The 24,994-nt window shown below is 29.0% G+C and overlaps 1 protein-coding gene and 1 long non-coding RNA gene across 2 annotated transcripts; one reads left to right on the forward strand and one right to left on the reverse strand.

Annotated features, from left to right (window-relative positions):
• Positions 1-336: 336 nt before the first annotated feature.
• On the forward strand, positions 337-2,730 carry LOC124425452 (glutamate receptor 1-like). Its single transcript, XM_046965790.1, has 7 exons — positions 337-628; positions 734-1,063; positions 1,180-1,345; positions 1,611-1,819; positions 1,903-1,992; positions 2,090-2,253; positions 2,318-2,730. Exons 1-7 carry the CDS (start codon positions 338-340, stop codon positions 2,640-2,642), a joined length of 1,575 nt encoding a protein of 524 aa, XP_046821746.1. The 5' UTR covers position 337; the 3' UTR covers positions 2,643-2,730.
• A 16,490-nt stretch (positions 2,731-19,220) lies between these two features.
• LOC124425572 lies at positions 19,221-24,299 on the reverse strand. The gene is made up of 4 exons (XR_006942532.1): positions 22,728-24,299; positions 22,279-22,625; positions 19,555-19,780; positions 19,221-19,454 (listed from the first exon to the last, which is right to left on the reverse strand). It is a non-coding gene; the product is annotated as an uncharacterized LOC124425572 (long non-coding RNA).
• Between the last annotated feature and the right edge of the window lie 695 nt (positions 24,300-24,994).

Consider the following 24,994-nt stretch of genomic DNA (forward strand, 5'->3'; position numbering starts at 1 on the left):
TTGACATTTGTAAATCATACGAAACTAAATCGATAATATTCTTATATGGGGAATCGATAAAAGGTACGATAATTATTTCACAATGTAATTTCTTTCCTTTTATTTAATCTTCATTTTCTTATTCTATTTTTTTTACACAGAAATGGAAATGACAATGATGATATTTAAATGGACGCGTGCACTTTCTCGTGAAGGTTTTACGACCTCGAATATGTACTTTTCGCAAATGCACGAATCATCGTATTACGTAAAACGAATCGTTCGACCGCATTACATCGCAGTTATATCTAATTATGACGCTATCAATGAGTTCTCCTTAGCGACCAATACATTCGACATGACTTTTGCTGCCTGGCTAGTATTATTTATTTACAAGGGACATGGTTTCGATTATTGTTATAATCCACCAGGTAACATATTCCATTTGAAATTCAACACGGAAATGTTGGTCCATTGCGGTACGGAAAATATTTTACGTGAATGGTATTCGATCTATAAGAATCGAACCGAGATCAATGATTTTGCAACTTGGAGTTTAGAGAAAGGAATCATTAAAGTGGTTCCGAAATCTCTTTACGACAGAAGATATAATTTGCAGGGTTTGACCATAAGGGCCGTTATAGTCAAGGTGAGATATTTTTCGTTATAATGTTTTTTTTATTTTATTAAAAAAAGAAAAAAAAAGATTTGCATTTCCTTTAGTACTTTATTATTTCTCTTTTCAAATTCACAGGAATCATCGTTCGTAAATATTAATGAGAATGACGAATTAGAGGGAGTGTTCGGCAGAATATTAAAAGAACTTTGCGTAAGTCTTAATTTTAGTTTAAAGGTTGTCTCGAAAGTAGACGAGTATGGAAGATGGATTCCTAATGATAATACTTGGTCAGGAGCAATCGGAGAAATATATGCCGGACGTGCTGACATTTCTATATCAGATTTTTCTATGACTAGTGCAAGATTGAATGTCGTAGATTTCACCTTTCCACTTGTTTTCTCGAAAAATTGTATTTTCATTAAAGAACCAAGCAAATTCGCAATCAAATGGTCATCCTATTTTCAAGTAAGATAAAACTACTAAATAAAATCGATTTTCTTTATGTTTTCTTTTGTCATTCATTCAAGTATGTGAATTAATAAGATGTAGTTTATTATTTTTTTTTTTTCCTTTCTATTCAGACTTTCTCCCATTCCGTTTGGATTGCCATGTTTGGAATATTAGTTTTTGCAATGATAGTATTAGTTTTTCTCAAAATAAAAATTGGTACTGATCGTAACATTGGACAGTTATTGTCCGATAATTTTCTTGAGATTTGGGGTATATTCTGTCAACAGGGACTGGCAGGTATTATTTACTCAGTTTTATTTCTTTTTTCATTTAGTTTTTTTTTAATAATTATATATTTACACAATATAATATATATATACAATAATTATATATTTATTTTTTAATAGTTATATATTTATATATTTAATAATTATTTATATTTAATAATTATATATATATTTTTTTTAATAATTGTATATTTACACAATATATAATATATATACAATAATTATATATTTACCTAAGTATGTAAGTACATTACAAGAATTCCTTTGAATTTTAGACTTTCCAGATAGATCATCGTTGAGATTAGCATACCTCTCTATGTTTCTTTCGGCTGTTGTTTTATCGGCCGCTTATTCCGCCGCTTTGATAAGCTTTTTAACATCCGCTATTCCCGTCTTACCCTTTCATTCGTTAGAGAGCTTAGTTGAAGACGGTACTTATCAATTTGTTGTCCTTCGTGGTACGGCTGATTACGATATAGTTGCAGTGAGTATGATACATATTTATATGCGTTGTTCAATCGTATAAAATAATTATACGAAAATAAATTAAAAAATTTTTATTTGTAGAATGCAAGAGATCCGCTTGCAAAGAAATTGATGAAATTAATGCCGGAAGAAAAAAAATTGCCATTCACTATCAAGGAAGGGTTTAGAAGCGTACGATGGAATATTAAACAAAATCAAAAAAGAACTAATTTATATGTGTGTATATATATATAGTTTTATTGTTTATATCAGTTATGTTAAATTACAGATTTGTGAAAATCAAAAAATTGCACTATACACGTCAATTGCAAAAAAGGAAGCTATTAGATTTAAAACGCCATGCAATGTGGTTCCTATTAGTGCAGGACGTATAGAAAGTTTAGCTATTATATTATCTAAGCACAATCCATTCACTGACGTCATCAATTTTCAGTAAGTAGACAGACACAAATGCGAAGTTACTTTTGTCGTACATTAAACTATAAGATCATTCTAGTTTGCAGAAATTTATTAACAATGGAATGATGAATCGCTTAAAAGATACGACATTTAAAAAGAAATTGAACTATTTTATGTTGAACCACGAACCGGTCCACTTAATCAGCGTTGTATCGCTCATTTTCTTCATTCTAATTGGTATAATAACGAGTATTTACGTTCTAATCATAGAAAAGTATATTTTCGTTCGTAAAAGAAAAAAGATGTCGATTGTACATAGTATATTATTGAAAAGATCGTCAGGATTTTATGCGAAAAGGAAGAAAAGTATAAAAAATATTGCAAAAGGCAAGAGAAGTCGTACATGTACGCGCGTGAATTAATCACAACAATGATAATTCTCTTTGTTAATGAATCTTTATATTCTGATTGTAATTCTTCGAATGGAATACAGAAACATTTGTAAGCATATCTATGGTTTTGCATTATTTAGCACAGTTTTAAATTATAAATAATAGAATTTTTTCCATTAACATTAAACGTGTGGACCTGTGTATATGACAAATTTTCTTTGATCGATTACACGTGTACGCATATTTTAATTCTTTCGAAATGTGTAGATTTTTCGTAAAAACGTTTGACGAAAACTTTTCTAAGGTAGCAATTATTATTTAGCGTCCTATAATTATTTAATCGTTGTTGAATATTTTGATCGCGGATCATGTGCTAAGAAATTCTAAATTAGAATATAATGATTAAGTATATTTATTCTAACGCTTTAATTTTGGAAATCATATTGTCAAATTATATCGATAAAAACAGCCACGAATAAAAATTTTCTGATATTACATTTGCAACAAATAATTGACTTGAATTAAACATTCTTATAAACGATATTATTCCATCATTATTATATCCATTTATTGTATATTCCGAATTAATATTATCATACGAAATATATTATCAATTTAACATTATAACCAAATATTTAAACCTCGTCTTTCTTTTTTATCGACTATAATAATTTTTTATTATAATATCATGTTTGCGCATAAAGAATAACTGGAATATAGCGTGTATTGATCGAAAATAATTTTATCAAGTGCTCTTATCTCATTTATATCGATCAGAATCGCTATTAAATTATTGGAATGGAAGTATATGTGGATGTATAATGTGGTTTTTAAAATACAATTGCATATATGTATATATGCGTGTAAATGTGTTACAAGCGTATGTGTATTCATTAATATATATATTTGCATACATAGCAAAAGAAAAAAAGGGAAAAGAAAAATAGAAAATTAAAATCGATGTTAATAGACCAGTGCCAGAACTCATTAAATTATTTTCAAGAATATGCATATACACATATGTCACATACATACATATATTTGTATTCGTACAACAATCACAATATACGAAGTGGTAATAACTTAATCTCATTAGTTTAAAAATTTAGTTTCTTATGATCCTCTCTTACGTTACATACGTCGTACACGTCGATTCATAAAATTGGATTAAAATGTTTGATTAATCATCAACCGACATATTTAACAAGAAATGACGTTTCTTGTACGTTTAAAGATACTCTATCTCTTTTTTTTTCCGAAGATCGCAAAAATATACGAATTTTCTTTATCGACGATGTACACTTTTCTCTCATCATCGACATTTGCAAATTATATCGAACGAAGTCTATAATTTTGTTATATTCCAAATCAATGAAAGGTAATTAATAATTCTTATAAATTTCATTTTTACATCGGCATTATATTCATTTTCTTTTCATATAAATGATCATCTTATTTCCTAGTACAATAATTCGTAATCGAAATTTCTCTTTTTCCTTTTTTCACGCGTTAAACTTAACGAATTAAAAAAATTTCTTACTTCTTCTTAGATCTTCTCTAATTCTGTTTGATTGCTATATTTGGAATATTGGTTATAGTAACGATATTATTGATATTTTTACAATCAAAATTGAAACTAATTGGACATTTCTTATGCAACAATTTTCTGGATTTATTCTGTCAACAGGGACTAGAAGGTTTTACTTAGATATTTCGGTTCATTTAGTTTCTTTTTTATTGAATAATTATAGTTTAATAATTATATTTTACGCAAAATTATTCGTTTATATTTTAGACTTTTCACATAGATCATCGTTAAAAATAACATACTTTCTTATTATTATACAATGTGATTATAATAATTCTGTGCTTATTGCTGATTATTATAAATTTAATACTTCTAAATCGAAATATGGTAATAAGAATTATGTGTCACATAAACTTTTTTTTGTAATGGATTTTTTATATAAATCCATTACAATTTATTTTATTTAAAATTATAATCATAAATTTAATGATAGCAACAATATTTACAACAAAAGTTATAATTCGTTCCAAAACACTACAAATCATTAAAACAATCTAACTAGTTATATATTAATAGCATTTCACTTTGTAGTTTTCTTCCTTTTCATATTTTCCATTGAAGTTTCGCGGTGAATCAACTAACAAAAATCTACCGGCATTGCTTCTGACCATTTCCCGTTATTTCGTCTCTCTATGTGCAATATAATATCTTTGTCCATGTTCATCAGATACTGCGCCAAGTTTTGGGGAAAGAAATCTAAGTAAGATCGCTCTTCGTGGCCAGTTTTTTACTACGTAGTGTTCATCTCTTGCGCGACTGTCCAATTCGCATAAAAAACAACAAAATTTTGTGTAATCTCTTTGCAGTCCGGTTAACATTGCTACAAATTTTAGATCAGTACAAATGTTCCATAAGTACTGTGAATATTTAATTTTTTCAACTAACAACTTCATATTTCCATAGTTTTATTTTTTTTTTATTTTTATTGGTTAATACGTTATTGCTTAATCCAAATCATAACATTCTTAATATGCGACTTTTTTTACTCTGTAATAGAGAATAAATATAAATTTTATGCAAAACTTACCAAAATATCCGGTTTAAAATAGAAACAATCACTATACAACTTTTTAATGTACTAAGCGCCATGGAGTCACAGCAAGAAATGCTCATGCGCATTGGTGTAAAAATAACGTCAGTCGATATCCTTTTTTATCTTTCCATCAGTTCAAATCGTTTTTGTATGTACAAATACGATTTAAATGGATTAAAGTAGCATTAATACAAAAACGAAACACAACAGATATTGAATTTTGAAAAATGAGAAAAAATCATTAAAAAGAATATATACGTGATAATAAACAATAGAAAGCAAATGTACATTCAGCAGGTTAAAATCTCCATATTCATAAAATTTTTATTTGAAGGAGGATTTCATTGCAGACCAGTAAAAGCTATTTGACGTCCACTATTCGTAAATTATCCTTTCGATCATTAGAGAACTTCGTTGAAGATAGTACTAAACTTTTCGTCACTCGTGATACGGCTGAATATGATCTATTTGCAATAAGTATGATACGTATTATCGACGTTGTTCCTATTCAATGAGAATATTTATTTTTAGAATTTGGGAGATCTGCTTGCAAAGAAATTGATGAAGTTGATGCTGGAGGAGAAAGAATTGACAATAAATGTACTGGAAGAATTTTTAAAAGTATAATAAAGTGTTATACATTAAAAATGAATTTTAACGTTTCTATTTATATATGAATGTAATAAATAATAATTTCATTGTTACATACAAGTTATTAAATTATAGATTTGTAAAAATCATAAACTACCATTTTATACGTTTGACATTCTAAAGGATAATGTAGATGATAAAATACCATGCTACGTTGTCCCCGTTGAAACAGAATGTGTCGACATATTTTCGATGATTTTATCTTAAAAATCAATTCACCGAAGTAATTAATTTTCAGTAAGTACAAATTTATTCAATAAAATTTATTTTTAATTTAATCTATATTCAAGTACGAACTAAGTTTGCAGAAATTTATCAACAATGGAATGATAAATCGTTTAAAGAACGAGTTGTTCCAAAATAAATCAAATGATATGCTCAAGCATCAACCGATTGACATAACCAGTGTAATAACCCGTATTTTCTTCATTCTAATTGGTATTATTTAAAATACAATATTTCTATTCTATTTATAGAAAGATATATTTTTGCACGTAAAAGAAAAAGATATCGATGGAACTGACATATCCTTTGAAGTGTGGCTAGTTTTATTCATTTACGAGGGACATGATCCCGATTATTGTCACATTCCCTAGGAATACATATGTATTTCATTTAAGATTTGATTCAGAAATGTTGGTACATTGCAATACGGAAAATATTTTATGTGAGTAATATTCTATTAACACGAATATATTAACAGAGATCGATGATGTACTTGGAGTAGCTAAAGAAAGGAATTACTAAATTAATGATTCAATTATTAAGTAATGAAATTAAAATAGTTTCAGGTCCTCTTTACAAAAGAAGATATAATTTAAAGCGTTTGACCATGAGATCCATTTTAGTTAAGGTAAAATATTGTTTCGATCTAAATATATTATCTATTTTCCATTCGATTGGATTCGTATTATTATTATTATTATATATTATTATTATTAGATTTTTTATTATCATTGTTCGAATACATAAACGAGGCTGATGAATTAGACGGGTTAACAGGTAGAGTGTTAAGAGAATTTTGTGCTACTTTGAATTTTAGATTTAAAGTTATCTTGAAACCCAGAAGAAAACTCTTGGATTGGTATAATGGGTGAATTATATTCTGCAAACATTTGTTTTTCATCATTTATTATGACAAATGCTGATTTAATGGATATCTTATTTTGAGATTAAATGGATATCTTTTTTATAATACGATAACTTTCAATCGAATTATTTTTCTTTCTTTTTTTCGTACGTTAACATACATGAATTTTTTTCTTTGACTTTCTCTAGATCTATTTGGATCGCTATATTTAGGTTATTAATCGTTGGATTGATTTTACTGATTTCTCTAAAAATAAAGGATAAAAACAATTATAGCATTGGACAATTATTATTCAATAATTTTCTGAAGATTTAGGATATATTTTATCAATAGGTACTGTCAGGTATTATTCGATATTTCTTCATTTTTGTTTTTGATTATTCTTATTTCTATTTTAACAGTTATATTTATACAAAGTATAAACATTGATTTAAATTTTCCTGATAGATTTCCATTAAAAATAGTTTACTTTTCTACATTGCTTTTGGCTGTACGGTTGGTCTTATTGGCCGCATATTCTGCATCTTTGAGCTTTTTTACGATTCGTATCAGCGTCTTACCTTTTCGCTCATTAGAAGGCTTCGTTAAAGATGGTATTTATCAACTTTCCGTCCTTCGCAGTACGGCTGACTATGACATGTTTGCAGTGAGTATGATACCTACTATTAAGTTGTTCCTATGAATAATAATATTTATTTGTAGAATTCGGATGATCCGCTTGAAAAGGAAATGAACTTGATTTTGTACGATGAAAAATTGCCACTAACTATATCCAAAAGATTTATGATGAAATGTAGTAAATAAATAATAGTAAATAAATAATTTATTTATATATATATATATATACATATACATATGTAAACATGGTTTTATTAATAATACTCCTTTATAAAAATCATAAATTTACAATCTACACGTCAAAGCTAGTGAAACATATTGTAATTAGTAAACCGCCATGTAATATTGTTTTGGTCGATAAAAGACATTTAAATGCAGCTGGCATCATTTTATCTAAACACAATCCATTCATCAATTTTTAGTGAGTACACAATTAAAAAATAATGTTAATATTCATTTGTTAAATCATAAAGCTTATTCCAGCTTAAAGAAATTTCTCAACCAATGGAATGAATAAGAGATATGGAAAAGAAATCTGATGATATGATCAAGCATTAACCGGTTCGCATAATTAGCGTAATAACCCTTATCTTCCTTATCTTAATTCGTATCATTTTTAATATTTGAATTTTGATTGTAGAAAGATATATTTTTGCTCGTAAAAGGAAGAAAATGTCGATAATATCCCGATTGCATCCAGTCAATGGAATTGTCAGAATTTTGCAATATTTATTAAAAAGAAAGGACGGTATTAAAAGATATTATAAAGGAATACGTTAATCATAAATGAGCACTCACAAAGTATTAACGATTATACTAATATTCATTTTCAATGAATTTTTATATATTATGCTTGTAATTTCTTAACTGAATAGAAATACCCTTAAGTATACCTAAGTTTTTGCATTATTAAGCACTGTTTTAAATTGAAATAGAATTTCTTCATTATATTAATAACTTCAAACATTTGTATAACACATTTTTTTTCATTAAACGAAAGTACGCATGTAAATATTTATATACTTTTGAAATATTTCGATTTATGGCCTTTACGGAAATTGTAACGTGTACTAATCACAACAACAAAAAAAGAATTGTTTAAAAAGAATCGTTCATTTTCTATGAACTTTAATTATCACGATGTATTAAAAACACATACGTTATTACATATGTATATGTGTATCTATATAATCGAATAAAATTGTTTAAAATGCTATATTTTTTGATATTACATTTGCAATGAATGATTGACGTGAATTGAATAATCTTTTAAACGATTTTTTGCATATTTATTGTATCTATTAATGTATTCTTAATTAAATTAATATGAAACATATTAAATTTCTTTACCAAAGACACTTTACCAAACATCTTCTTAATCAATTAGAATTAATTTCAAATATAAACACGTGTTTACATATAAAGAATAATTGAAATATAGCGTGGAATAGTCGAAAGTCATTTTATTAATTCCTTACCTCGTTTATATCAATCAGAATGGTTGTTAAAGCACATATGCGGATCTTTAGACTCGATTAAATCAGACATCTGTACGAAACTTTTCGAGCATATTTCTGACTATCATGAGAGATTAACATTCACTGGATAAAACACAATCTCTTTAGCTATTGAATATACTTCCATTTATGCATTTACATCATTTTACGCAGACCTAAGATGAAAATAATTAAATAAATAAGTTAGTTACGAAAATTAATTTGATTTGTTTAAAAAGCATAGACTGTGTTGATTGTTGACAAGAGCGTTTTTAAAATGCGCTTCTCGCACCGGACCAGCGATGACAGTCGATTCGCACGGAGGAAATATTCCCCGTCTCGTCCTTGTTATCCGAATTCCCGCAAATTAATGGGAGAACACGTGTTCTTTAAAGGATCCTGTGAGAAATGGAGAAGTAATTGTGATATGTAAATCTCACCGTGTATTTGATTGGATGAGTTACAATTATTTATGTGTCTCGTATATGATGTGTAGTTAGCTATACTGGTTAATTCTGAAGGAGACTTGAGAGCTTAGACGTTGTAAGTCTGAAAGTGTAACTAGACTCCTTAGATGTTGTGAGCCCGAAAGATGTAACTTAACTACCCTTTGACCTATTTTGAACAATCCACGTAAACTTAACTGAGATTGGTAAAGGGCGAAATTTAACCTATGGAAAGGGAAAGAATAAATGCCCATTGGTCACAGATAGTTCATTGGAATGTTTAAACATTCCATGTGTGCCCCTTTGTTCTAGTGCTCTTTATGATAATAGAGTGTCAATAGATATTTCAAGTCTAAGCGCAGATAGCCTTTAGCTTATCGAGCCTAGGCTTCTATTTTTACTATTTATTAATTGGCCGGGTTGACATATTATCGAAACCCAGATACTTGACTAAGAATGCCTAAGCCCAGACAAAGATGGCCATGTGTTTTTTATCTATGCGTTTTGTTTAGTTAATAGTCGATAGGTTTCCAAGGATAACTGTTTTCAATGGTATTATATTTATGATCCTTGAGAGAAAGTACCGTGAAGAATAGAGAGACGCACGTGTGTGTCAACAGACTGATAAATACAGAAAAATTTACTTATACCAGGATAGACTTCAGGAAGTTTCTTGTAATTTTCACAAGTTAATGGATAAGCATTTCTACATCTGGTAAAAATTACATTTGTTCCGCAATTTAGCGTGCATGCAATAGCTATATCATACGAATTGTTATGTAATTATCATTGTTTATAATTAAATCGATATGTTGTAGTATTTACATGCGACGCAAGAAGCTAGGATCAAAATGATCATTGAAACTCGAGATATAATAATTTAGAACTAGTTCAAATTTAAAACTAAGATTAATGGAAACATTTTTCATGCGCTTCAATTTATATTCACTAATTACTTCTATCTCCGCATATGGCCTATCATGTTCACTTTATATCTAAATATCCTTTGTATAACGCAATATTTATAAATGTGATTTAAGTACAACGAGGTTTATAAATTCTACTCAATATTTACATAACGCAATCAGTAGTTTCAGATTAGATCAGATCATTAATTAACTTATACAAATATAAAGTATCTGTTTTTTGATTGTTCGTATCAAAAAATAGAAATACATTGTACTTATATTTATTAGAATACTTTTAATATGTTATATTGTTTCTTTAAATCCATTTCACCCTATTCCCACGCTGTGAGTATATTAGTATGTCCATTTGAATTTTTTACAATAGTTGTTCTCGAGAATACTCTTATTGAGTACTTGTATTCATTTGAAAGCAACTTCGAGAATATTTATTCTCATTGTTAGGTAGCTAATAATCGATAACCTCGGCTTCACGTATACGTAAATGAATATTCAATTACTCGACAAATATTTGTTGGTTAATGTTCATTTATGAATTTTATTTGAAACAGTCTGTCCACACATATTTCAGTTAACTGAATATTTACATTCAATCAAGATAAACCGAAAACCATTTGCAAAGTAAAAAATATACTAAATGATGCCATTGAATCTATTCATCATTTTTCGCATGTGTGATTTCAGTGACATGTATGGACAAAATATGAAGTACAAGCGCAAGCGGGATACACTGTCCTCATCATTCGCCTATTGTATCGGTGTATAAGTTTGTTATAATTCTATTGTATATAACAATCAAGTTCAGATAGTTAAAATAGGTAGTATTAGTAAACTGTAAAGTCACATTTTTCAGTCTCTTGTATTTATATCTTTTTCTGATAATAGCAAATGATCCATACTAGATACGACAATGATATGTATTTGTTTTGCGACAAATTTATAGAGAATAATAAATATAATTGACGCATATGATAACTACGAGAAATCATTATGTGAGATGATTTTTTTTTTTCTTTTATTATTATAAATTATCATCATTATATGTGTACATGATAGATATAATATAAATATATTCTTCTATTTCTTTTTATTATTCTTATTATTATTATAATAGTAATAGTAATAGTAATAGTAATAATATAAAATGGATTACTTCTATAAAGGATACTATAAAAAATAGCACTGGGAAAAAAGACCTCGTAGATAGTGTTGAAACGAACTCGTGTTTTGATTTCTGTAATATGTAAGTATACATTCGCTAATTATTTTTAATAAAATAATAAATAAATGTATATATGCATATATACTTTATATGCATTTATCACCAAACAAAATTGTACGGTTAGTGTATCCTATCTAACATAGATCTGTACGTCAACTAACAGTGGAGGAAAAAAAAATACAAAATTAAATAATAACGCTTTAATAAACTATTAAATAAGGACAAAAAATAAATTAGTTAATTATATTCATTTACATCGAAATAATAAAAAAAACTGGCGAAATCATTCTATCTGGAATCTACGATTCTTGAATCTAAATGCTTGCTAATATGCTACTCATTGTTTATAAAATTTCTGCATTTCTCGTATTTCCTTATTTTTATCATAAAATTATCTGTCCAAAACTCATTAAAATACCTGAGTGAGTTTCTCCGTGTAAGGATCGTGAAACGTATTCCTTTATGTTTGACATAGATCAGGAAATCTGAGCATTAGCTATTCATGCACACAAACAAGCAGGCAATCGCTACTTACAAATATAAAACATACACCATTCAAATGTTTATATAAAATTAATAATGGAGATACGAGTTTCTTCTCTTTTGTTGCAAAATTTCGAGAGACGCCACAATAAAAAGCTTTTTCTTCACGAAAAATGTTAAAAACTTCATTTATGCCAACAATAAGAATAAGAGTAATTCTTAACCAATTTTCATGAATAAGATCTCATTTGAAAGAAGAAGGTTTAATCTAGGATACATCTTCTTCAAATTTCTGAAAAAATTTTTCATTTGTGCATAAACTATTCTCGAAAAAATATCCTTTTTTAACACGACTTTTTCCAAAAAAAATAAAGCTTTTTCAAAAATTCGAAAAAGATGTATCCTAGATTAAACCTTAATCTTTAAAATAATGGTTTATCAAAATCAGTCAAGAATTAGTCCTCATTGACGGTATAAACCATTATAAAACCAGGATTAATAAACGGCTTTAAGCCTTTAGTCACGTTTCTTCTGATATTGCAATAAAAACATCTCTTTTCTGTGCACATACACAATGTTGTATTAACTAATATTATGTATCGAGATTTCCCTTTTAGAATTTTTTATTTTATTTCAATTGTTTATTATATAATTACATTCTTGAAAATAACACTTTAACATGACGGTTTATAACATGACTTTTCAAGAAATTTCAAATAACAAAGAATTTGGACACTGATTTGGAAAGAATATCGGCATTTTTGAAGATTGTTATTTTTGAAGACAACAGTAATTAAGATATATATATTACTTTCTTGTTCAATGAATTAAATTTATATGCAATTTTAAATTTTATTAATACTGTTATTTTATGATACGTATTTTGGTACACGCAAACAATTGAAATAAATACAAATATATTTTTTCTTAATTAAATGAATAAATAAATTATTTTCTCTTTAAGAAATCGTTTTTGATATATAGCCGACTATTTGTATGTAATCTGAACGCGATTTTTATAATGTCACATTTTTCTGATACTTAGTCAAATGACTACTTAGTCAATAAAATATTAACATTATAATAAATTATCGTATTAATGTCAGATGAAAAAAATAAATAATTCAAAAAATACAGTATAACTATATTTTATTATTGAAGCACATGTGCGGGTCCTTCGACCCGGTTAAATTAGACATTTATACGAAATTTTCCGGGCACATTTCTTACTATCATGAGATTAACATTCACAGGATAAAATACATTCTCCTTTGCTATTTAGTACAGTTTCGTTTACGTATGAACATCCTGCTCTGCAGTACTAAGGTGAAAATAACAAAATAGATAAATAAGTTAGTTAAGTTATAAAAATATTTTAATTCATTTTAAGAACATCGATGAATAGATAAATACAGAAAAATTTACTTACAGTAGTAGGACAGATTTCAGGAGGATTCTGGTAATTTTCACAAGTTAACGGACAAGGGCTCGCACAGTTTGTAGAAACCGCATTTAGTCCGCAAACGAATCTGTATATGATAGCAGTATCATATGAATTATTGTGTAATTATCATTGTTTATTGTTAAATCGATATATTGTAGAACTTACATTGGATGTAAAGAGCGAAGGCAAAAATGATTGTTGAAGCGCGAAACATGACGATTTAAAACCATTCCAAATTCTAGAGCTATTTTAAAATTGAAACTGTTGCGAATGTCGTTCATGCGCTACAATTTATATCTGCGAATTGTTTTTATCTTTGCATATGGCTTATTTTATTTGTTTTATATGTAACCCTTGTATAACATAATGGTTATAAATGAAGTTTTGATAAAACGTAGTTCATAAGTTGTACATAGTATATGCATTTTTACAATTTTACAAAACGCGGTATATTCATAAATATTAAATGTCACTTTTTTGTGAGGGAATATGTTATATTTTCTAGAATATTTTTAATGAGTCATTCATCTTATCTTTAGATCTACCTCATCATATTCCCACATTGCATATTAATATAGGCCTAGTCTTTTTTTAATGATGTTTCTTCTGATACTTAATATATATTACTTATCGGGTCAGAGACTTATTAAAGACAATTTTTTCCAAAAAATACGACGGTTAAAATGATCTATTTTTGTTACATTATCTGCATAACATTTGCTTGAGATGAGCCTTAAATTGTCGGAATAAAGATTTGTAATGACCTATCTTTGGTCTACAAATATATAAATGAAGGCGTTAAGCGGCGATTTTAGAAAGGGTGAAAGATTACTTTTTATGGACCGAAGAAATCAAGGGGAGAGAATGAGAAAATGAAAATGAGCAAACGAGTTGATAACGTATCCTGGAATCAAAAACGAGACAAATTTTAATAATTTAACAACCGGAATAGAGTAATCTCAAATGAGATAACCTTGAGGAAACAAAAATACAGTCAAGTGCTCGGCTATGACGTTCTGTGCCATGCTGTGCCATGTCACATCGCGTTTGCGGCGATCGGCCAAAAATCCAATACGTATACGTCGACTAACTCACTTGTTGCTCTCTTTCCATAGAAAGAAAAAAAAGAAAAAAATGGTTCATAGTTTTTATCGATCTTGAATAAAGTTAAACGGAGAGAATTTATAATAAAGAAATTCTTTGTATTCTTCTCGTGTAAGATTGTAGTAAGACTGCAACCGTTGCGTATGCTCTTCTTTTTCCTTGAATATCGAATCACTCAACGATGCTTCGGAAATCATTTCAAGGAGGATACTTTTACCATCTCGAATAACAAATTTTTTTCTTCCGCCCTTAGTTCAAAAGATCTTCTCTTTTATGTTTTCGATCGTTGCTATCGTTATCGTAGTCATCGTCTTTGCAATTTTTTTTCTTGTATTTCTGCGCTTCTTAGCGTTATCATCGTCATTGTCATCGTCATCGTCTTTACTCTTATACTTGTCATCATCGTCACTGAATGAACTATTGCTATCTTCAGCACCGTCGTCGTCGTTCTTTTTATCCTTTATTTTCTTACAATAATGAACTTTGTAGATTGTTAACGAGAGCGTTTTTAAATGCGCATCTCGCACCGGACCAGCGATGATAGTCGATTCACACGGAGGAAATGTCCCCGTCTTGTCCTTGTTGTCCGAGCTATAGACCCATTGGTCGCGATGAATAAGGGCAGCGGCACTAGGCTAGAATACCGTTGTAGGCAGTCAACAAAATACCGCTCGCCACGTTCCCACAAATTAATGGGAGTACGCACGTTCTTTTAAAGGATCCCGTGAGAAATGAAGAAGTAAATGCGCGATATTAAATGATGCGCGCTATGTAAATCTCACCATGTATTTAATCAGATAAGTTACAATTGTTGTGTGTCTCGTATATGATGTGTAGTTGTAGTAGTTGATTCTGAAGGGGACTTAAGAGTTTAGACGTTGTGAGTCTAAAAAATGTAACTTGACTGCCCTTTGGCCTATTTTGAACAATCCACATAAACTTAAATAAGATTGGTAAAAGGCGGAGTTTGAAATATGGAAAGGAAAAGAATAAATGCCCATTGGTCACGGATAGTTCATTGGAATGTTTAACATATTGACTGCCGTGAGGGTCACCGGTGACCGGCGACGCGACGAATAGTGAAAATATATAATTAGGGTAAACATCGATCCAATAAATTTTTTAAATAATACCATTGATTCCGCAGTGGTTCAAAGAAATTAATACCGTACAGAACATGTAATTATAATTTTATTAATACAAAAAAAATATACATATTATTTGTGCACATAACAATGAGTCATATTGAAACACGGTAGGCAAAGAAAAGGTGAACTAGGATAGTCGGCACAATATGTCGCCACTTTTTTAATGCAATTCTTTGCTCTCATTCTTCCCATCTGTTTTAAATTTTTTTTGTAGCACTCTGCAAAATCGCCTTACATTTCTCATACTTCCCGGTTCCCTTTTAAGTTCATGACGACATTTTTTCTGTACGCAATTTGTTGATGAAATAGAATCTTCATCATCAAAACATTTCACTAAATACATCGCTAACTTCATCCTAAAATTAGTGACTGAAATATTTTTTCAAGTTGCTTGATTGTATAACATCATTGAATTTACAACACAAGTATTCAGCAAAAGCTCTATTACCAATTTTCTATACCACTTTATAGTTTTTCGCAATGGTGAACTATAAGCAGTCATTTGATCAGACAAATCAATTGAAGATTTCCCTAAATTATAATCTAATACCATTTTTGGTTTCTCATACGAGCAAAATCGTCCACAGTGCCTAGGGGGTCACCGGTAACCCCCACCACGAAAATTACATAAGACATGCAAATTTATACAACTCCTTACACCTTATCTGCTGTAAATAATATTTGAACATAATATGCATCGCATGCTAAAAAATTTATGGTGGCACCTTGCGCAAGTCACGTAAAATTCGCGCGGCAATCAACATGTTAAACATTCCATGTGTGTCCCTTTGTTCTAGTGGTTTGTGATTAAAGATTGACAATGGATATTACAAAGCTAGAAGCCAGATAACCCTTGGCTTATCGCGCCTAGGCGTCTACTTTCGTTATTTACTTATTGGGCGGATTGATATTATCAAAACCTAGATACTTTACTAAGAATGTCTAGGCCCAGACGAAGGTGGCCACGTGTTTTTACCTATGCGCTTTGTTAGTTAATATCCAATAGGTTCCCGCGGATAAATATTTCCAATGGTGATATATAACCATTAAAACGAACTACCCTGAACAATGGAGAGACGCACATGTGCGTCAACAAACTTATCTCTCTAAAACCATCCTACCGATTATGGTATTATTGTGTATATATACTATTATTATGTGTATTTTGTATTATTATATTTATTTGGTATTTGATATCAAATGATTCCAGAATTACAATCTCCGTAAGCGACCTCGTATCTATGCCAGGATCGGGGACGACTATCTTTACTTTGGAACTGGACGAATTGCTCTTAGAAAAATCTTTTTCTTTATTCGTCATCGTTTGTTCATTCGTTGCCTCAAAAAGAGGGATCTCTTCTCTTTCCACCAAAGAAGTCGTCTTGCATAAATAAATGCTGAACAATTGTAATATCGAACGTGTTAACCCTTTCGCTATGGAGCGCTTGCGCCACAATGTGATCGCTGTGAACGGACCGCATTACTGAGTAGTTGAAACTGAAATACGGAATGCTACGAAGTAATTATAAGTCGTTTCTTGTTCTCTAAATTTTACAATGACATTTATTATATTCAGTAATATCATCTTACTTTCTAAAATATAAAAATGTATAATCAAAATTTATTTTTTTTTAATATTTTATTATTATATTATAATGTTCATGTAATATTTTTTAATACAACGAAATTACTAAAGTATTTAAAGCCGAACATAATATTAATAATCAACTTTGGTATGGTAAATTTTAAAGCATGGAACCACAAATAATCCAACATTACATTGTGAATAATAGTATCTCGACTCACATCTTTTTCCTTGTTTACTGCAGACGACACATTTTCGAACTGGATTTGTTTCTGGCGTCTCATTAGAATATATAGACGGAAAATGCCTTTCAGTAACTCTTTTAGGATTATTATTATTTCGTGCAATTGAACATTTCATATCTGATTTATGTTTCCCGTACGTTTGCAATAATTGTCGTATAAGAGTTAAATGAAATTTGGCAAACGGTAATTTTATCGCAGTTGCTGATTGGAATAAACAATATGCATTCCACACGACCATGTCTAGTACCTGAAAAAAATACTTTTTGTACCATTTTAAACTTTTACGAATACATTCAACAGATTTTAAAACCATATCAATTTTGTCAACGGCTCTTTCTTTTTGCATGCAGCGTTGCCAAATACTCGATTAACAAAAGTATCTCATGTAAAGTATGAAATCAAAGTATATATGGTATGAACATATATTTATGCTCTTTGTAACCGAGCGCCCACTTTTTCAGAGCGTATATATACGCTCTTCGTACACGAATGGTCATTCTTCGAAGGCGTATATATACGCCCGTCGGAGCGAAAGGGTTAAGTGCACAAAGCGTCTATCGGTCCTTATATACTCATAGCACGAATTGCAGATAAACTTGAGAGAGAGAGGAGAGCGGGAAGAGAAAAAGAAAGAAAGAGAGAGGAGGGGAGGAAGGAGAGAGAGAGAGAGAGAGAGAGAGAGTAAATCAAAAGGAACATTATTTTGTTATCGCTCGTAACATCGCAATGCTTCGTTTTGGTTTCTTCCTCTTCTCCTCATTTATTTCTGTTTCTCTATCAATTTCTGATTGTCTCTTTTGATCTTTCTCCTCCCTTATGTTCGTTTTCTCTCATTCGTTTTCTAGAATCTCCGATACAACTTTCGTGAAATCGACAATTTGTTTATTGAGAGACCAAACAGCGAATTGGGATATGGATAGAAAAGCCAATATGTAACGAAGATCCGTAGTTTTGAAAACTTGCCACCTTGGAAATCATTTTTATCTATCCTTGCATCGATTCTCCGATATCTCCAACTCTTTTTCTTCTTGTTATTCTATTACTTCTTCTACTTCTATCTTTATTTCTTCCTTTTTTCTCTGTATTGTATTCAAAAAAATAATTATTTTCTGATAAGTTATTAATACAAAATTATAATTTAAAGAATAATCAGAATATTTTTCAGAACATTTAATTTCTATATGAAAAATAACTAATTTCTCAATCGAAAACAAATGAAGAGTACCATTAATGAATCTTGTAATAATCTTTTACCACCATAAATATCTGAAAATCGGACCAAATTTAAAATATATGAGATAAAGTCATTTTCTACAGAACCTTCTCATTCGGTATTATCCTATATAACTTATACAAACACATACACATACATATACTTTAGTAAATATAATATAAATTAACAAATTAAATAATTGTGAATTAAAAATCACTGTAAATAATATATTATTAAAATGTGCAATCAAAATAATTGATTATATAAATAAATGACAATTTTATCGATAAACTATCAACATTGTAATATATCTATGAAAATAAAACAAATTTCAGATGTAAGAAAAAGATATTTCAAGAATTATACCATAATTACATTTTATTCCAGCACATATGTGGGTTTTTCCACCTGGTTAAATTAGATGTTTTCACAGAACTTCTCCAAGTACATTTTTCACTGAGATGAGAGATTAACATTTACTGGGTAAAACACATTTTCTTTTGTTGTTAAATATATGTCCCCGTATGCATATACATCCTCTTCTACATACCTAAGATGAAAATAATCCAATTAATAAATAAGTTAGTTATGAAAAATAATTTAATTCGTTTCAAGAACATCGACAGATGAATTCAAAAAAATTTACTTACAGAATTCAGGTGGATTATTATAATTTTTGCAAGTTATTGAATTTTTTTTATCTCCACGTATGATATCATGTTTATCTTACATGTAACACTTGCTTAATGCGACATTTATAAATGCAGTTTTGATACAAAGTTTACAAATTGTACACAGTATTTGCATAATACAGTATAATTTTACATAACGTGGAACATTCATACATACTCACATAAATATTAAATGTCACTTTGCCTAAAAATAGAAATGGTATTGTATTTAAACTTTCTACAATATTTTTAATGTATCATGGCTTTTTAAATCTATCCAATCTTATTTGCACAAGGTAGCTTATTCATTCTTAAATCATGTTTTTTTATATTATATTCACTACAAATGTCTTTTTTCTATGCATATAAAATCTAATATAAAATTCTGTACAAATCCATTTACAGATCCGAAAAAAAAGTTGAAATTCGGAATTTTTGTTCTCAGAAACGTAAAGTACAAATGGAACGAAATATTTTTTATTTCAATGCACATACATTGCGAAACTTTATAAAAAAATCATCTAAAAATATTGGAAAACAAAAAAAATATGACCAGAGGTAAACGACAATTTTTATTTTGAGATGTTCAGAGCTGAATACTCTAGCTGAAACGATTCATTTGAAATCGAAAAACGAAACGGTTTATTTAAATTAAAAATGAATATTTGACGACCAGCAATTTTCAAAATTGATTCTTTTTTATGATATGGCGACGATTTGAAACATGAAATATTTATGAGAAAAGTCATGTTTTACGTAATTATTAAAAAACGAAAATCTATTAAAAACAGAAAAAGTTAAAATTGTAAAAGTAAAACTTCTAAACCTTTCTAAATGTATCTTGTAAATTTGAAAACGATCCATCGAGTAATTTTTCAGATGTCATGACTAGCGAGTTCGAAAACAACGCACCGAAAATAGAGCATTTGAAATTTCAAATATGATACTATTGTTATGTAAGTAAAGAATTTTTAACTTTCTCTGGTCATCAATTTCAAGACTATGTTGACTTTATTTCTTTTGAGAAATATATGGAGTAGGATTCTGGAATTGATGCAATTGTTCAGCAACAATTGCATGTTCATGGAAAGGAATTGTTGACATCTATAAAAAAATCTCCCTTCAAGTGTGATCTTTTACGTTTGAATATCAGTTACACATCGATACGCTTTCAGGCTTGGTGTACTCACAGCATGTAACACAATTTCGACTGTAATATCAATATTTAACGTTTGCATCAGTAGCAAACATGTAGCGTGGCATTTTTATTGAAAATGCATAAAACAATATTTGTCGCAATTTTTATGATCAATCTACTGCTGTTCTAGATTTTTCGAAACAATTGGCGTATATCACATATTTTTATGAACATTAATCAAAGTTATAAAAAGAATATTTCTTGACCAATTTCTGAAACGGCAGATAGTACTCAAAATAATGATAATGTGAGTTTTGCGTAGACACAAAGCCTGGTAGCACAAAGCTCAAATGTTTGAACACTCGAATACGTTTTACTCGGAATTCTATAACTTTATGGATACTGAAGTACAATTTTGACGATATACTTTTAACATTTTGAACCATTTAGATAGTTCAAAAAAAAAATTTTAGATGGATGTGACCTCTTAACAAATTTTATGTTCCAAAATTTCCCTTTCAGAATTTTAGAATTTTTTTTTATTTGCTTCAACTATTAATTGTAATAGCGTTTCTGGAAAATTGTATTTTAACACAAAATCTGTCTAGATTGGACAAGTCAATTAAATCGTAAGTACGGATTTATTTTTCAAAACATTATTTCCTGGAATCATACATCATTAATCAGACCTTTGCTGTAAATAAATTTACTAGTAATGTAAAAAGTAAAGATAAAAAAAGCGATGTTAGACTGTGTGTAGTGATAGAGTGTGTATACGAAATATAATCAATCAAAATTAATTTTAACAAAAAAGAACGTTTATAAAACAAAATTAAGTATGTTAGTTTTACTAGTCTTTTCTAAACTTATCGAAATTGATTGAATGTCAAACCAAATTAACTCGTACATATTTCAAACATTTAATTAGACATTGAAGCACATCTAGTAGAAAAAAACAGCACCATTTTTTTCATAAGAAACAACAATAAATATACTTTATATTTCATAAAACATATTTAATTCTAAATTTGTTTATTATTTGAACATAAATAATTTTTTCAAAGTTATTAAACTAAACTTGTGATCATAATAATTTGTATATTGAAAAATAAATAGCTTACATACATGAAAATATTGTGTTATTTTGTAATTAGCAAAAGTGTAAACTTAATAGTTAGAAATCCGACAAAATCATATGAAAGGAATTTTCGAACTCATTAAATTTAAGAATCGCTGGTTTATATCCATACCTGAATATATGGCATGCATAGTATATATCTTCCATTGATGATCCGTTAGACCTTTCTTTCAAGATCGTTTATTACTATACAAAATACTTTCCTTTGAGAGAAATCCCATTACAATTTAAACAGCAATGTTATTAATGAAGGTATGATAAATGATAGAAATTAATATGCAATTTATTAAATAAAACTTTTGTAAAAATAGATGGCGAACCGAGATTATCCCTATTTGAAGAAAGAAAATGTGTGGCACTGAAAAGAGCCATTTGTATGTGTTTTCCTGAAATAACTATATATAACCTGAATATATTCATATAATACCTAATAGAATTATTTTTCAGTAGCGACTTTGTTAGTCGTAGCTTCCGGTTTTGAAATTTTAATTTTAGTGGTTAGTGCTTTTGGAATTTTCTTCGTTTTTGATAAGTATAGTTCTTGCATTGCCTTTTTTGTAGTTTCTTTTCCATTGTAGCAAAAATACGTATATAATGTAAGACACACACACGCGAGCTCACGTCTCATATATAATAAATATATTGAGCATTTTCATCAAAGTTTCTTTGCTTTTAAGAAACTAGCCATATTGGAAAAATATTAATTACGATTGGTTTCACTTTTTTTTCTCTTTGCATCTTGAGAAATTACAATTTCTAGATCCTGTAATAATCCTATAGAAAAGTCATTCCTAAATGCTTGTTTAATGTTATATATGCATATAAATAAATATATTAATAGGGTCTATGATATTCGCTGACTTTACAGGTACCTACTTTATTGTATTTTTCTATTTCAAATATAATCTTCTTCAAAAGCTCAGAATCACAAAAGCTTTGCTGATTCTCTTTTCAACTTAGCAACTTTTAAATCTTCGATACGTTTGGAAATATTAAGTTGTCCCAATTTTTTTTTGTTTTATATTATTTTATATCTGCATTATGTGTTCTCCATTTTTCTTGATTACCTTTCTCCATTTCTCTAGAAGCTGCAGAATGGCATTCTTCTAAAACTTTTGAGGTTTGCTATCAAAATATCGTTCTAGGAACACTTTTGTCATTTATTGTAGTCAATTGTTTAGCGCAAAGAGAATGGTTTAATGTAAGAAATAAGCAATAATCACACGGGGCAGTATCCGGAGAATATGTCGGATGAGGTAGAACATCTCAATCAAATGATAACAATTTGTTTCTAATGACTGAAGATACATAAAGCCTGGCGTTACTGATAAACAACGGCTTCATTTGTTCGTTCTCACCTTTTTGTAGTGATTGTTTCCTTCAATTTGTCCAATTAGGAACAATATTTCATTGAATTAATTGTTTCACCTGGTGAAAGCAGTTCATAATGACATCCTTGCAGTCCCACAAAATGAACATCAAAACTTTCTTCAGGTGAAGATCAGATCTTGTTACCGTAGAATTATCACTGGACGAAGGTCATTTACGTATATTTTCATATGTAATTCACATCTCATCCTCAGTAACCAATCTAACCAAAAATGAATCGATCTTATTTTACTAAAGAAGAAAATCACAGCTCAAAACACACTCGAGATTGTTCTCTGAGGCGGAATCCATAATTCAGAGAAATTGAACTAGCCGATTTCTAAAAAATGATTATGCACTGTTGTTCGCGAAATGTTTGAAATATTTGGCAATTCACGAATGTTATATCGCAGATTTTCATTAACAACGGGCTTGATTAGTTCAGTATCCGTATTGCTAGGACGGCTGCTGCGTTCATCTTCTAAATTAAAATTATCCTTTTCAAACCTCTTAAACCAAAAGCGAACTGTCTGAATACTTATAGAACCACTACAATATACGATGCAAATCTCAGCTGTGGTATATTTAACATTGTAGTCTTTTTTGAAACAATGAACCATTATATGCCGGAAATGCTTCCTTTGATATTCCATATTTAAAGATGTATATAAGACTTTAATGCGAACGAAATATATTCTACGAGAACTAAACCATGACTGAAGATAATGGCCATATTTCACAAATAACGTTTCATGTTTGTATAAATACTGCCAGATAAATCAATATTTTCTTCTAAATAATAAATCTGGCAAAAAAATATATTATAAAATATTATTTAATATTCTACTATTGTTTTATTTTTAAATTATTTATATTATATAAATTATTATCAGCACAAAATTGGAGAGAGTAGGTTAAGTTAGGTAGGTGCGACGACGTATCATAATTCATGTCACATAGACCTATCTGGCAGTGGGGGTAATGTGACGTCATGTGACGTGGAGAAAATTCACCCCGTAGCTGCGATCTACACATAACAAATATGACGGATAATAACACACGTCTTACTCGTCCCAATGTTCGACCGCGACTGTGCAGTGAGCACTGGAATGACTTCCTTTGCTTGCTCGTCGTATTTATACTAGGCAACTAGTCTACTCCCACCAAATGCAACGCACCAATCAGAGAATGTAGCAATCCAGTAAGAATTCTATATTGTAATCAGAATTCGTTTTCTGTGGTCAATAATTTAAAAAACATTTCACTAACGATAAAAACATTTCCATTTAGCAAAATTGTTCGAAAATTATCATGAAAATGATCTTTTCTAATAACCTAACAATCTAATCTAAACAATAAATAAAATTTTAACGAATATACATTCTGCCACGTATTGTTTTTTTATCATATTATGTTAAATCTGTTTTATTATTATTTATTATTATTATTATTATTTCAAAAATTTATTGGCTAATTTAAAATTAACTAAATAAAAAGATTAATAATATTAATAATATCTGTTTAATTTATTTTATGTTATTTATTCTAACAAGTTCATAGTATTATTATTATGAGTTTACATTGAGATAATATCTTTTCCATTTTCTTTCGTAATTTGAATATTTTTGTTTTTGGAATTAAAAATTTTGTATGTTATTGTATATTCATCGTCACAAAACTGTAAAAAGACACTGCATGGATAAACTAAAAATTTTTAATAAGATTACTTACCGATAATGCATATTGATTGACTAAATAGGCTTGGCATCTTTCTT

Source organism: Vespa crabro, chromosome 7 (assembly GCF_910589235.1).
Source record: "Vespa crabro chromosome 7, iyVesCrab1.2, whole genome shotgun sequence".
Taxonomy (NCBI): domain Eukaryota; kingdom Metazoa; phylum Arthropoda; class Insecta; order Hymenoptera; family Vespidae; genus Vespa; species Vespa crabro.